We start from the raw sequence: 13866 nt of genomic DNA on the forward strand, positions 1-13866 counted from the left end.
TTTTGGAAGCCCTGGAACAGAGTTTGAAAACTACAAAGTTTGATGGAGATTCTATGCTTATTCCAAATGTTTGAATCTATGATTCTTCTTCTATCATTGGCTACTTAGCAAATCTGCCAAAAGTCACTTACTAAGACACTTAACACTGTCTACTGAGTGGGTAGAAAACTCTGCTGTAAGTTAGTTTATCCCCTGGTGGCTTCTAAGGAAAGGCTGGGAGGGTGTAAAGTGCTCAATGCCTCGCACAGATTAAGTGTTCTGCACAGAGTTGTTGCCATGAATGCCACATTGCTGTCACCCGGGATGCCCAGAACTAAGAAAATAGCAGCTCTGTAGGATAGAGGTTGATGGGGGAAAGAAATCAGTGTGTTGGTCAAGGTGGTAGTTACTTGGGTTAGCAGGTAAGTCATTATGCTCAAATAATAGCACAGGAGGCTGTAAGAAAACCACTGGGATGGAGAATGGAGGCTTACAGCCCAGGCAGACGGTGAGTTAAGCAGATGGCACTCAGCTAAATTCCCTCACATGGTTTATACAGCCTCAATGCAGATGCAAACTGATCACTCCAAAGTGAGTGAAATCTGTGTCTACTTTTATAGCTCTCATTTCTTTAATACCTATTGCTAGGCTATGCAGAAAGTGGGCACACGATAAATGTTTGTAAATCAATGAAAAGTCAAGCTGAACCAAATCTTTTAATTATAAGTATAGCTACTTGGGCCATCAGAGCGCAGCAGACACAAATTCAACCCTGACTCTGGCAGGTGTGGGTATCCCAAACTAAGCACCTGTCACAACACTGAGGCAGCTATGCCATTTTACTCCTGGAAGAGTGCTCATTCAGAGTCTATAGTACTACTGACTCAACTAGTTCCAACAAAACAGAATGTCCAAAATACAGGTATAGGTAGTACCAACTGGCTATACCTTTCATAACTATCTTTTTTTTTTTTTTTGCACCCATATGAGTATATACACGAGCTTTCCTGTATTCGAGTGCTTGGATCATAAAGTAAAATTGCACCAAAAACCAAATGACTCACTCCCCTAGAGCATGAATGATGCTAAACAATGGGCGACAAGGAGCAGACGTTGCCCATGACAACCAACAGCCATCAGGGTATTTTGGAGACACAAAGAAGAAAAAGCACTATTTTTTCCAAAAGCAATTGACTATATCATTTTCCTAACAGTCCAAATATGTAATTTTCATTCATTGGCTGACATCTACAAGTCCTCTTCTATTCTATCATGCTGCATTTCAGGAACTGAATAATCACAAAAAACGTGGTTACTTTTCACTACCTTGTCTCAAATCTCCTTAACTCAGGAAAATCTTTCTTTCATTCTCTATTTGAATAACAAATAGCACAGATACTCTTTGAGGCTAATCTATAGCTGACAGTCAATGATTCTTCCTCATTTTCAGTAGAGAATGTGTCACTGGTGCTGATTCAAGGGAAGCACTGCCAAAGCTGCTGCTCCATTCTCCAACTCTGTTTGGAGAGCCCCCATCCTCTGATATGCATCCTTTAGATGCTTGATTTTACTTTTTACCCTTCTTATACTGTCCTATATATTAAAAAATATTGATTTCTGGCCCAGAGCTGGCTTTTACTCATTTCTGATCAAGTTTCTCATTCATTTTCTACCATCTTGTCTTTCCTTGTGCTTTTCTCCTCTCACTTGGAATTGATGACTCTATTTTGAATGCCTTCCCCTTCCCTTATGCCAAGAGAAAGACTACTCATGCTTAAGAATCATCAACTACTTCCTTGGAAGACTTCTTTGAAATAACTCCAAAACCATAATGATCTTCTTTTCTGAATTTCTGCCAAAATTACATTCATTTCCACATGCTCATCAACAAGCACTTTCATCAGTGATTAGTTTCTGAATCCCTACAAGCTCCACTTATTGCTTAGTTGCACCTCAGCTGTTTTGAAGTGAGCCATCATGTTTGATAAACTTCTCTTTTATCTCCAATATAGCTCAGCATGGAGTTGGAATATTCACCTTCAACATTTACTGATCCACTTAACCAGGTCAGTGTCTCCACCTCCTAAAATATAAAACTCTTGATGGCACAATTCTCTTTTTGTTGAACTTTGCAAGGCATCACAGGTACCCTGACAGATAAATGCTTTCTGATAATGGCTGTAGTCTTAGATCTGGAATATACTCTCATAGCTCCTTACCTGGATTAAAAACTGGAAACCAGTGGTAGAATTCATTCTTGTAGGGAACAGTGTCAAACTCACTGCACTGCATCTGCCGAAATGTTGGTGTATCCGGGCGACAGGGGTGAATGTTGCACAAGCGATAGCGTTTTCTTTCTCCAGTGCAGTACTTCCCTCCAAACTTTGGTCTACACATGAAATACACAAACTCTTCTTTAATTTCCTTAAAGGCCAGTATTTTCTTTTAAAAATCCTCTGGCATCTGGCCATGCCCCTTCCTTGCCAAACCTTGTCCCTCTCTAGCCTCAAAACTCACCGTTTGAATAAATTCTTCAAATTTCCCACATTTTTTGCTGTTGCCCATGAACATTCAGTCCCAAGTATATAGCTGCCTGTTTTGAAATAGTTTGACTCCATGGTCAATTAGTTGCCTGGTCATCAGTTGTGACTTTAGTTTTGTTTCCTCCTTTTCATTCCCACAATCACCAAACTAGTTCACCCCTTATCTCCATTCCTGTCTGCCCTCTTTTTCCTCATTTAACCTACTGTACACACTCTTCTCTGGCTAATTTTTATGATTGCCTTAATTATTTTAGTTTCCTGTTTAAAAATCTTTAATGGCACCCCATGGCCACAGAATCCAGTCCAGCCTCTTGAGCTTGGCATCCAAGGCCCTCATGATACTGACTTACCTCACCTGAATAACATTTCTTCCCACACTCCTCCTTATTTGCACACTGCTCCCATGATACAGGCTGACTTATTTGCTATTATTTTTTCTGTGCTTCTAGAAAGATTTCTGCTCTCTTAAGTCTCTAAACATCTACATACTGCCTGTGCTTTAAGGACCAATAAATGCTATCTCCATTTCTATCATGAATTCTTCCTGAAGTCCTGCCAGAAGTAATCTCCTTCTCCTCTTAAATGACACTTTATTATCCTACTGGCACTTCCTGCATTTATCACACCCAAAGATAATTCTTTGACCAAGGCAGTTCACATTCATTAACTCCCTTTAGGCGGGACTAAGAATTGTCCTTGAGAGTTGAGGGTAGGCTGGCTTCCTATCTGTGATGATGGAGTGACACTCTATGACTTGGCACCTCTCCAAGTCATTTCCATCCAAGAGCCTTTTGTGAGCCAAGCCCTGCTGGGTTCTCACTAGACAGCTGACTAATACATATCAAGGACGCACTGACCTGAGTCTGTGACCTGAATCACAGAACTGAATCTGTTACTGTGTTTCCATTGTTATGGTTCTCAATGAACTTAAGCAAACCAGCTACTGAGATCAGACATGGTCACTCATCCAAGGAGACTCTAAGACAAACTGTAGCCTCTGAGATGGGAGTTGGGACCATTTTTTCCCCCTGAAGCCAAGTTAGAGGATCATCTTTCATTTCCTCAACAAGGATGTCCCTTTTCTGACAACCATGGATCACTGACCATCCTCCCAGGAAGGCTACGGACTGGTAGTGGCTGATACAGAACACTGACAATAGGTCCTAGAACTAATCACCTGTATTCCCTGATCTCTGAAATGGAAATCACTTTTCTGATCACATTGAAACAAACTATAAAGATATTCTGTAAAAATACTTTTTAAGGGATTTCTGGTTTTGAATTTTTGAAGTCACAGGAACTTTGTATTTAAACAAAAAGGTAAGATTTAAAAACAATTTTGCCCAAATTCCTCAAATGTACACTTACTTATATGCATGGGAGATGGTAAAGATAGCATAATAACTACCATTTACTGACAATTTTATGTAGTAGATATTATGTTAAACTCTTCATAGATGTTAATTTATTAACCCCTAGGATAAATTTTATATATATATAGTTTATATGTATATATATATATATATATACATGCAGATATATATAGAAATATATTTATTATAAAAAGGAGAAGTAAGATTTGGAACTGAAACACTGAGAGAATTATAACCATATTTATCACTTTTAAAAAATGTGACTGACTCTTACTCTTTAATGTAGACTAATGTAAATCTAGGTAAAAGAAGTTTAATACATTTTCTACTTACAGGAGGCATTGTATGTACACTTTTTAAAAATTATACTTGGGAACTAGTATACTGAGAAATAATGAAATTAAGAATGTAATATATATTTGGAAATCAAGGAAATATATAATATCATTATACAAACTTAAAATATGAAAAAATTAAGCAATTTGATTAAAAAATTGAAAGCCACTTGTGAAATAACGTCTATGGAATCCTTGACAGGCTAATATGGAACTCTGAGGTTTACAAAATCCTAATCTAAAACATTAAAAATAATTATCCTCAAAAAATGTGCCTAGCTATTTAATTAGTCACCTAAGGGAAGAAGAATATTTTTATAAAATTATACATTCATTACGATGGAAAGAAAGCTGTCATCTTATCAGCAAAATTGGGTATAACTAATCCCCACTGATAGAATGGGGTTATTTAGAAGGATTTAATTGTGTAATCTCCTAAAGTCTTTCACATAGATTGTATTTTTTAAAAAAATTTGCTTATTTCTCCAAATGATGGAATCAGCTTACTTACCCAAGTTCTAGTAAGAATCCAGTGCCAAGCCAAAATGAAACAAAGCAAAAAAGAACCACCTTTTTTTCACACTCTGTGAATCTTCCTCCTGGCTCCCTTTCATCTTTGGGAACATATCTGATTTCCCTCAGGAGGCCTGGGGTCACTGAAGTCATGCTGTCCACGACTAGTCTCCCGGTGCTCATGGAAGGAAGGGAAATATCTTTGGCTGGACTTACTCAGGGTTGTTGCAGAGCCTCTCTGCACTCTGGGCTCCAGCTCCACAGGTTCTGGAACAGTGGGACCAGGGTGACCAGCGGCCCCAGCCTCCGGGAATACTCTCTGGTTTCTTGCCCACTGTGATACACTTGCCAGCCATACACCACTGGAAAGGGAAAAGGTCGGAGATGCATAAGTCAGGAAGGTTCCCATAGTAAGCTGAGTCAGGAAACCTAGCAGTCTAAACCCAGTTCTCCCAGAGCAAGCAGACTTCCTACAAGTCACACATCAGATGTAGCACAAAGAGAACCTCATAAAAGAAATTCCCCCAAGAGTCTTGGGTTTTAGAATCAGAGTCTTTCAGGAATTAAAGGGAACTTTACAGTGCCTACTTGCAGTGAATGCAGGAGTGTTACTCAAAGTGTGACTGACAGATTGCACCCCAGAAGTAAATCAACACACCGCTTCCTTCACTGAGAAAGTCTCGCCATGAAAAGCATGTCAGCTGAATAAGCTTAGCAATATAGCTGTTCAGTAACGTAATTGATTTCCTTTCTGGTGCAAGCTTCTTATCTTGTTGAAGACCGTAACAAACATTTTGCAGACTGGCACTGTGATAACACTTCTCTTTAGCCTCTATGGGTATTTAATGTTTGCAACAGATAACATCCTCCTGCAAAATGTCCACTCATTGCCGGAAAACACAAGTTGTTAAGAAGCTGAAGTTAGGCATCAAGAAAATTTCTGCTTTCCTATAACTCTACCCATTCTTTCCAGTTCTGGTGTCTCAAGTGGCTCAGGAAAAAGTCCACTCTCTCCCTCTTCAAGGGAATCCTTCAACAACTGCCAGTTTAGGAGGGTGAACACAGGAAAAGGGAAACAAGAAATGCAAGTTGGTTGTTAGAAATGGCCACATTTCCTGGAGGATCTGGGCATGTTTCATCTGCTGGCCTCCTCTTTCTCATTATTTCTGGTCACTGTGTATTCTGATTAAGTTCTGTAATCTCAGTGATGGGTCATGCCACACTCAAGCTGTGTAAAGACACCCACTAAACACATAAATCCTAGGCCCACAACGAACCCAAATGGTGTTGTTGAGCAGCACGTATTACCCTGCTCTTAGGTAGTCTGGAGGATATCTAACATCTCTGAGTTCTTGGGTATATGGCTTTCCTGCTTAGTAAGGTGCGTAGGACTTCAAGAAATGCAGGTCAGATGATGAGAAAGAAGATAACAAGTGGTCCAAATTCAGCATCTTTGGAAAGAAGAAGCCACTGGCTTGTCCTTCCCAATGTTCAATATGGAGGGGGGAAAAATGTCAAAACGAAGGTTGATGATAAGCCCAGCAGATGTTACTGACCACAAACTCCACGGAAAGTCATCAGGAAAAGATGGGCCAGATGTTTTATAATTGGAGCGTGGCCCTCTCTCCCTGACTACTTGTTTCCAGTGAAGGCTCAAAAGGAGTCGCAGAAGTGGAATCCTTTCCTTTGGCAAGTCTGACTGCGTGATGATCTGCCTTCACCCAGAGGCAGCTGCTCTCCAGGGCCTTCTCCTCCGCTCTCTCCAAGAACGCTAAGCCCTTCACCCACCACCTTCCTTCCACGCATCACTGACACGTCACGGACACGTCACCTTCTTCTCGCCACATCGCGTCCCGTCTGCAGCAGCGTCCAGCTTGGAGCGACAAAAGCCTTTCACAGAGCACCACAGTGTCTGGCAAACATTCTGAAAAAAAAAAACACGAGATCGTACTTTTTTTACATTCAAAACTTGCACAAATACCGCAAAAAACAAACAAACAAACAAAAAAACCAAAAAAAACCTTGCACAAAAGCATTTCTACAGTGATGGTAAAATATACACACACTCACCACATACCCACAATAAATGCTGCTGTTGTTAGTGAGTAACGTGATGCAAAGAAATCACACAAGAACCCTCAGTTTAAACTTAACTTGGACTTTGTCATCATTCATAAACAGTGGTCTGTAGGCCAGTCTAGGCAATATGAAAATGGGAGGTAAAACACATTTCCCAAGAGTTGAATTTCTATACCTGTGGCACAATATCCAGTACTCACTGCCCTTAGGCAGGGCAACCGGTGACAGTAGTCATCAAAGAGCACTCCGGACTGTGATGGAAGGTGATCTGATTACAAACAGCTGGGCGGTTATAACTTGAGCCTGCTCATTGAAGGAAAGTGAAACTATTCCATCCAGAAAACCTCAGCTTATTTACTTATTACCCAAAACAGCCAGCTTGTTTTAGCTGCCAGGGAGTGAACTGAATCTTCCCTCACATTCCTCCTCCTGCAGTAGGAACAAGGGAAGGTTGACAAGATTCTTACATAGCATCTGAAATGGCTCAGCTGATTCCATCCACCTTTTAGTCTTGCTTCTATCCACCCATCTGCCATCATTCCATCTACTTACTGTACTCTATATTCAATATGCTCCTTCATCATAAGATCTTGTATTTTTAACTATTTTAAAAAATTCTTAATTTTTATCTTTCTAACTCTTGCCTCTCCATGATTACAACTTTTGCAACTATTCTCTCCCTTTGCAACTCACAATTATTGTTGATGGATCTTCCTATTCCACCCTTCACGTTTCAACTTTACTTTCGTATTTTTTAGCTCTCAATTTTCTTATACATAAAAGTTGAAAAAGCCTGGATTTCTATCAGGAAAAGGCCAGTCTCTCCTCCATCACACAACTCTGAGAAACACTCAAGTGGGATGGGAAGTAATTTTCTCAACTCTAAACTTCAACTGACTGATTTTCTCTTCAGCTCTGTCAAGTCTGCTGTGTAACTCGTCCACTAAATTTATAGTCAATCACGATATTTTTCATTTCTAGAGGTTGTAACTGTTCTTCACATCTACTTTAAATATATCATATAGTGCTTTTTCTTCCCTTTTCTTATATAAAACTTCTCTTTTATGCATCTATTTTATTATCCCTACCTAAAAAATTCAATTATCCAAAGCTCTTGAAGGTTTATTGTCTTTCCTCATTTAGTTGAAGATAGACCGTCTTACATTTTTAATTAGGTGCTGAATTGTGAACTCAGCTGAACAAAGCTTTATCTACTGGAGTTTTGTACATCCTTAGCTGAGTGTTGGCTCCTCCAGGGCAGTTTTTCAACCTTTGTTTCTACCAGGCAGCCCATGGTATTATCAGGTCAGAAATATTTTCATGTTGATTTTTTTGAGGGGTTCTCAAACCATGCAAGAGTATAAATATGAACTCTAAATTGGCATGAGGCTGGCCCATGGTAGGAAGTTTCTAGTGAGGAAGTTATCCACCAGCACCCTTCTCCCTCAAAACTCAGGCTGAGATAAAAGATGCTTCTCTGTCATCTCCCTTTGTTGGTGGTGGATTTCTTCTAATCTGCTCTGTCATGGAGGCGTAGCTCTTAAAGGCTCCCAGCTTCAGAGAGGGGTCTCAGTCCTAACTCACTGTGCTGCTCAAGGTGAACATCTCATTGTCTGTTGCCATTCAGAGGTTAAAATCAAAGCCCTTTAGTTATTTGATGCTTATCACTCCTTCTTTGTCCCACCCCCCGGGATAGTTTTAAACTTTCTTATAAGTTCATAATGCATTTATAAAGAGTGATATTCTGGGTGAGGATACACAAGAACTCTCTGCACTATTTTTGCAGCTTCTTTTGAGATGTAAACTATTTCAAGATAAACAAAAGTTATAATAAAGAAGGATGATGCTACATTCTCTAGTATTTTTGGTTTTTTTTTTAAGTATTGAAAATGATTAGGTTATCTTGGCTGCAATATGCAGGGATTTGAAGACTTTATTCACTTATTGATTGAGTGCCTACTATGTGCTAGGTACTGCTGAATGTCAGGAATAAAAATTTCCTCAGAAAACTTACAATATAGTAGGGGAGGGTATAAACAAGTGAGAAGCAACTATAATATAGTCTAGTAAAAGCTTTGTCAGAAATTACATAGATGTGAACAATAGGATGTGAAGTGATATTTAAGCTCAGACTCAAATGATGAGTAGGAGGGATGGTCCAAAGGAACCAGAGCATGTAAAGTTCTGGAGGTAGTGGAGAACCCAGCATGTACAGGGAATGAGGTTGTTCAGTACAGATAAACAGAATATAAAAGAAGATTTGACCAGAGATAACCAGAAAAATCCTTACCTCTATAAAACATCTACAATCCTGGATAAAATATTCTAAATGTTTTAAACACATTCCTGAATTGGTAAGGAAGTAAGGGAAATCCTCAGAGGCTAAAAATGTAGGAGAAATTGTTAATCTGAAGATACAAACCTAGTAACTTAGATTTTAGTTTTGATGGTCACTTGGGCACTGGAGAAAATGCCTCACGTCTATGTAGGGTAGGAAGTTGGATTTGATACCTCATATAAGGCCATAACCCCAAAGGACTACCCCCTGACTGAAAGAAACCTCAGAACACAGCTGGGAAATTGTCTGGTTTGACTTTAACTCTAGAAGGAGTGGTAAAATGTTACCCCTGAGAGTTTGTATCCATACTGGCCCTGATCTCACTCATGTAGGTAGTGAAACAACACCCAACCAATAATTTATTTTAAATGGACCCAGGGATGCCAGTGAAATTTCTGTCTGAAAGAATGTGCCTTCCATCTAAACCCTAAAGAATAGCCTGACATGAAGCTTCACAACGGAGAGTTCACAATAAAAGCAGAAATTGACAAAAGGAAATAATACATAGTAAGCGAGACCCAGAAGAAACGCCAAATAGGAGAAGCAGACCCACACAGACTCTGGACATCAGAATTGTCCATTATAATTTGCAACAAATGTGTCTTATATGATTAAAGAAGGAGATCATATTGAAAGTCTGAATTAGAAATAAGATCATAAAAAAAGCAGAGAAAATCTAGAAAAATAACAAAAGAAACTGTTCTAAGTTAAAAAAAGTACCATAAATGAGATTAAAAAGTCAATAGACAGGTTAAACAAAGGACTGGACATATCTGAAAAGAGAACTAGTGAGTTGGAAGGGAAGGAGGAAGAAATTACACAAAATGCAGAGATGTGAAGAGATGAAAAATATGAAGGATATGAAGTGATAAAATCCAACATATGTATACTTAGAATTCCAGGTTAGAGAGTAGAGGGTTAAAATAATATTTTAAGAGATAAGGCCAAAGAGTGAGAGAGAGGATGAATCCTGAAGCCCCTTTAAACCATTTTAGAGAATTTGAATTTTCTTGTAGGGGCATAGGGAGGCTGTGAAATATTTTAATAAGAGAGGAACACAATCAGATTTCCTTCATAAAGGTCGATTTGGCTGTGTTTTGGAGAGTGGAGCAGAGTTGAGGGGAGGTGGTCAGAGTCTTAGAAAGGAGACCAGTCAGGGGACTACTGAAATCATAGGAACAGGTGGTCTTTAGAGATATTTTGGAGGCAGAATTAGCATAACTTGGCAACCAGTTCGAAGTAAGGTGAGGGATTTTTGCGACAACCTTACCTTCTCTGTTGTCTTGCTTGTTCTGTCTGAGCAGTTACTTCCTCTTCAGCATTCTCTCTATATGTCTCTTTTTGTATTTATCTGACTGCATTGAAATTTCTCTGTCTGCCTCCCCAACCAGAGAATGAGCTCCTCAAGGTCAGAGAATTTACTTTATTCGTTCTTGAGGTCTCATCTTTTTCACCCTGTTCGGTACACAGCACAGAATCTGGCAGGGGTCAATGAGACCTGCCTTGTTCATGTCTGTGTATTAACACAGACACTTGTGCACTAAAAGGCATGAGTTCAGAGAATAGGCAAGATCCAGATCACAAAGGGATGCCATACAAAGGAGTTGGGACTTTATCCTGTGGTCAGTGAAGACCCTAAGAGCAGAGAAGAGCCACAGTTGATTTGTGTCTTTTTGAAATAACTTAAGCAAGAGTGTGAAAGAGGGAGAGGTTGGGTAGGAGGTAATTACAATAGAAGGAGAGGTGATGAGAAACTGAATCAGGAGAAGAGTAGTGAGAATGAAGATGACAGGTTAGAGCCACAAATGCCATCAGAGGCTAAATGTCAGGGCTTGACTTATCACTTGGATGTTGAAGAAAATAAAGGAGAAGAATGAATTAGGGATAAATCTTAATCCTACCTTGGCATCTGGAGGTGCTCTTCAATCAGAGAGGAAATTCAGGAAAGGGAGCAACTTTAGGGATTAAGTTGATTGCTATGGAGCCTGCAGGTGTGAATAACTGTGATTCTTGAAAATCACTGTAGAATTTTCTTTACCACCACTCAGTTGCAAAGGATACCAAGGAGGCGGGTCAAGGAATATAAATGACCTCAACTTCAGTCCTTCTGCCTTACAGACATCTTGCCATGAATAGAAAGTTTCCATTTCTGGATCTTCGGATTTCCAAATATTTCCCTGGCCCTTCCTTTACCATGCTGGATCTCAAGCCCTGCCCATACCCACCAGAGGCACCAATATACCCAACACTTACTTCTACTTCCTGGCAGAAGGTAGCATTGGGGCCATACTGCAGCTGGCATTGGTGGTGAACATCATAGATCACTCCAGGGGCAATGACGTTGGACTTCAAGCCTTTCTTTTTGGGGTTGTCATCAAGACAGAACCCCCAGCCTCGGCTGAAAATGAGTTAATAGAAATGAGAGCAGTTGCTTATGATCTCCTCCTAAATGAAAGGTTTAGTCTTTCATTCAAGAGAAACTTCCATTCCTCTAGTGTACTCTGTCCTTCAAGACAACTTTATTTCTATCAGGCCCAAGGTGAGAGTTGTCTAAAAGGAAATGCAAATCGCACCTCACACCATTTGTTCAGATGTGATCTAAGAAATACAAGCAGTGGTAAAGTGAGAAAATCACCATCTTACCCCAAATGGGGTACAATGACCACTGACTTGTCTGGGTTGCTTCTGCCAGTCCCCAGGGACTTAACTCACGATCAGGTCATAAAGAGCCACCTTCAGACAGAAGCAAGCTGAAGGCGGAGTCGGGGGGAGACGGAGCATTCACCTGGCTGAGGCTGGAGGCAAAACCCACCTAGATCTCAGGGTCAGAAAGCAGCAGTGAGGTCCACCCCTTCTGTTGCCACCCTCATACTGTGACCTGTGAGAGGAACCGAGACTTTTCCGGGCCTCGGGTAGAACTCAAAGTGACTTCCGGTTTACAGAGAGCCAAGTGAGGCTGTCCTGAGATGTGCGGTCACTTACTCCAGGAAGCGGGTGATGTACTCCTTGCTGCACTTGGACCACGTCAGTGGGGTGGGATTGTACTGGAGCTGGCGGGACATGATGGACGGGTGCCTGCCCACAGGCTCACAGTCATTTTCCTTCCCGTCATGCTGGATGCCGAAGCTGCAGGGGGCAGAGACACAAGGATATCAAGGAGGCAGGCGTGAAACAAGGAGAAAAGCACAGTTTCTCCAAGGTGAAAATAACCCACAGAGAGCCACCTCTGTACAGAAGGCATCTGATTAAAAAGCAGTCCTTTGAAGTTGGAGGGGTCTAGCTAATTTTCAACTCAAAAGCACAGGAAACATTTCAGGCATGGCTTTGTTTCAAATATGCAACCCTGGGAGCCATGTGGCTAATTCAAAAACTTCTGTTTGGCAGAAAGCTAAAAGCTTCCACTTTGGCTTTGGCTTCTGTGAGACTAGAGTCGGGGGGCAAATCTTGCGTCCAGCTGTCCTCTTTCTCCTGCTGTAGCAACCGTAGCACAAAAGAGCAAAACCTTCCTCTTCCCTTTTCATCATAATTTAAGGGAGAGCATGAGAGGGGAAGCCTATGGAAGACTTTGTCAAAGGCCACAAGCTTGGAGGAGATGGATTTCTTTCTAGTATTGTTATGAGTCCTCCAACATCAGACATTAGGGAGACCTTACAGTACAAGGGTTAAGAGTGGGGTATCTGAAGACAGATGAGTTGGATTTGAATTCCAGCTCTGCTACTTAAGGATCTGTGAGTTACTGAAACTTGCTGAGTTTCACTGAGCAGAAAATGGAGTCATCATCATAGTCCTGGGATGAGATTTGAGTGGAATAAAGTTTGAAAATCACTGAGCAAGGTGCCTGGCATATATATATATATGTTGTGTAAATGACAGAAATTTTTTATTGCTGTTTTTATCATTGTCTATCTAGCTCATTTTCCTTTTCTAGATAAGTAAGTTGAGACTTTGAGATCTGTCAAAAGTCATGAGCTAGTTTGTGGCAAAACTAGGTCTTCTGCAGATCTTTGTGCTCCTAAATCAGTGCTCTTGTCTGTGTCTTGCTTGGTTGGCTCCCTGACCTCCCACTGCCAGGGATGACCAGGTGAAGCAGTCTTGAAAGGCCCTAAAGTGCTTAAGTGACTCCCATGGCAAGGAGGTGCCTGGGAAACAGGCAGACTGAGAAGTGTCAGTTTATAAGCCAAATCCTCAGGATCACCATCAAGATGACTTCTGAGTCCCCACAAGACCCCTCTCCGCTGGAATCTGCTTATTGGACACTTACAGCCTAGAGATGTTGGCTCAACTTTCCAAATCTGAACACAGGAAAGTATGACCTCTTACACTGCTAGTGAAATTCAATCCCTCTGACAGGGAAGCTCATATCTAACTTTAATAAAATCTCCTGATCAACATTAGCAACTCTTGCAGAAAATAGTCTTTGGGGGATTTAGGGATTTTCTTGTATTATTTTTAATGCATTAAGATGTTATCAACTTACTTACAGACTCTGATCACATTCCACATGAATACAAAACTCACAAAGGAGTCAGGGAATTAATCTACAGAGCTCTCACCACCCAACCACAAAGAATTTAATTCAGTGAAAGTTGTTTCCCCCCACCCCCCGAGCAAGCCTTCCCCAGCCTGTTGCAAATCCAGTCCTACCCAGTTCATAAAGTATTCCACAAGTTCACCTGTTCAATAATTAGGAAAAATCCTAAACAAGC

The 13866-nt window shown here is 40.6% G+C and overlaps 1 protein-coding gene across 4 annotated transcripts in view; it reads right to left on the bottom strand.

The window, feature by feature from the left end:
• The window catches only part of ADAMTS12 (ADAM metallopeptidase with thrombospondin type 1 motif 12), a 390453-nt gene that overhangs the window by 133894 nt on the left and 242693 nt on the right, over window positions 1–13866 (bottom strand). For all 4 annotated transcript variants that reach the window (XM_029218869.1, XM_029218871.1, XM_029218872.1 and 1 more), the window contains exons 8-12: window positions 12143–12286; window positions 11414–11558; window positions 6575–6667; window positions 4960–5105; window positions 2199–2368 (exon numbers count right to left, since the gene is read on the bottom strand). In XM_029218869.1, coding sequence (XP_029074702.1) covers window positions 2199–2368; window positions 4960–5105; window positions 6575–6667; window positions 11414–11558; window positions 12143–12286 — 698 coding nt within the window. The remainder of the gene's footprint in view (window positions 1–2198; window positions 2369–4959; window positions 5106–6574; window positions 6668–11413; window positions 11559–12142; window positions 12287–13866) is intronic.

This window comes from Monodon monoceros, unplaced genomic scaffold, assembly GCF_005190385.1.
Source record: "Monodon monoceros isolate NGI ecotype Baffin Bay Population unplaced genomic scaffold, NGI_Narwhal_1 Super_Scaffold_12, whole genome shotgun sequence".
Lineage (NCBI taxonomy): Eukaryota > Metazoa > Chordata > Mammalia > Artiodactyla > Monodontidae > Monodon > Monodon monoceros.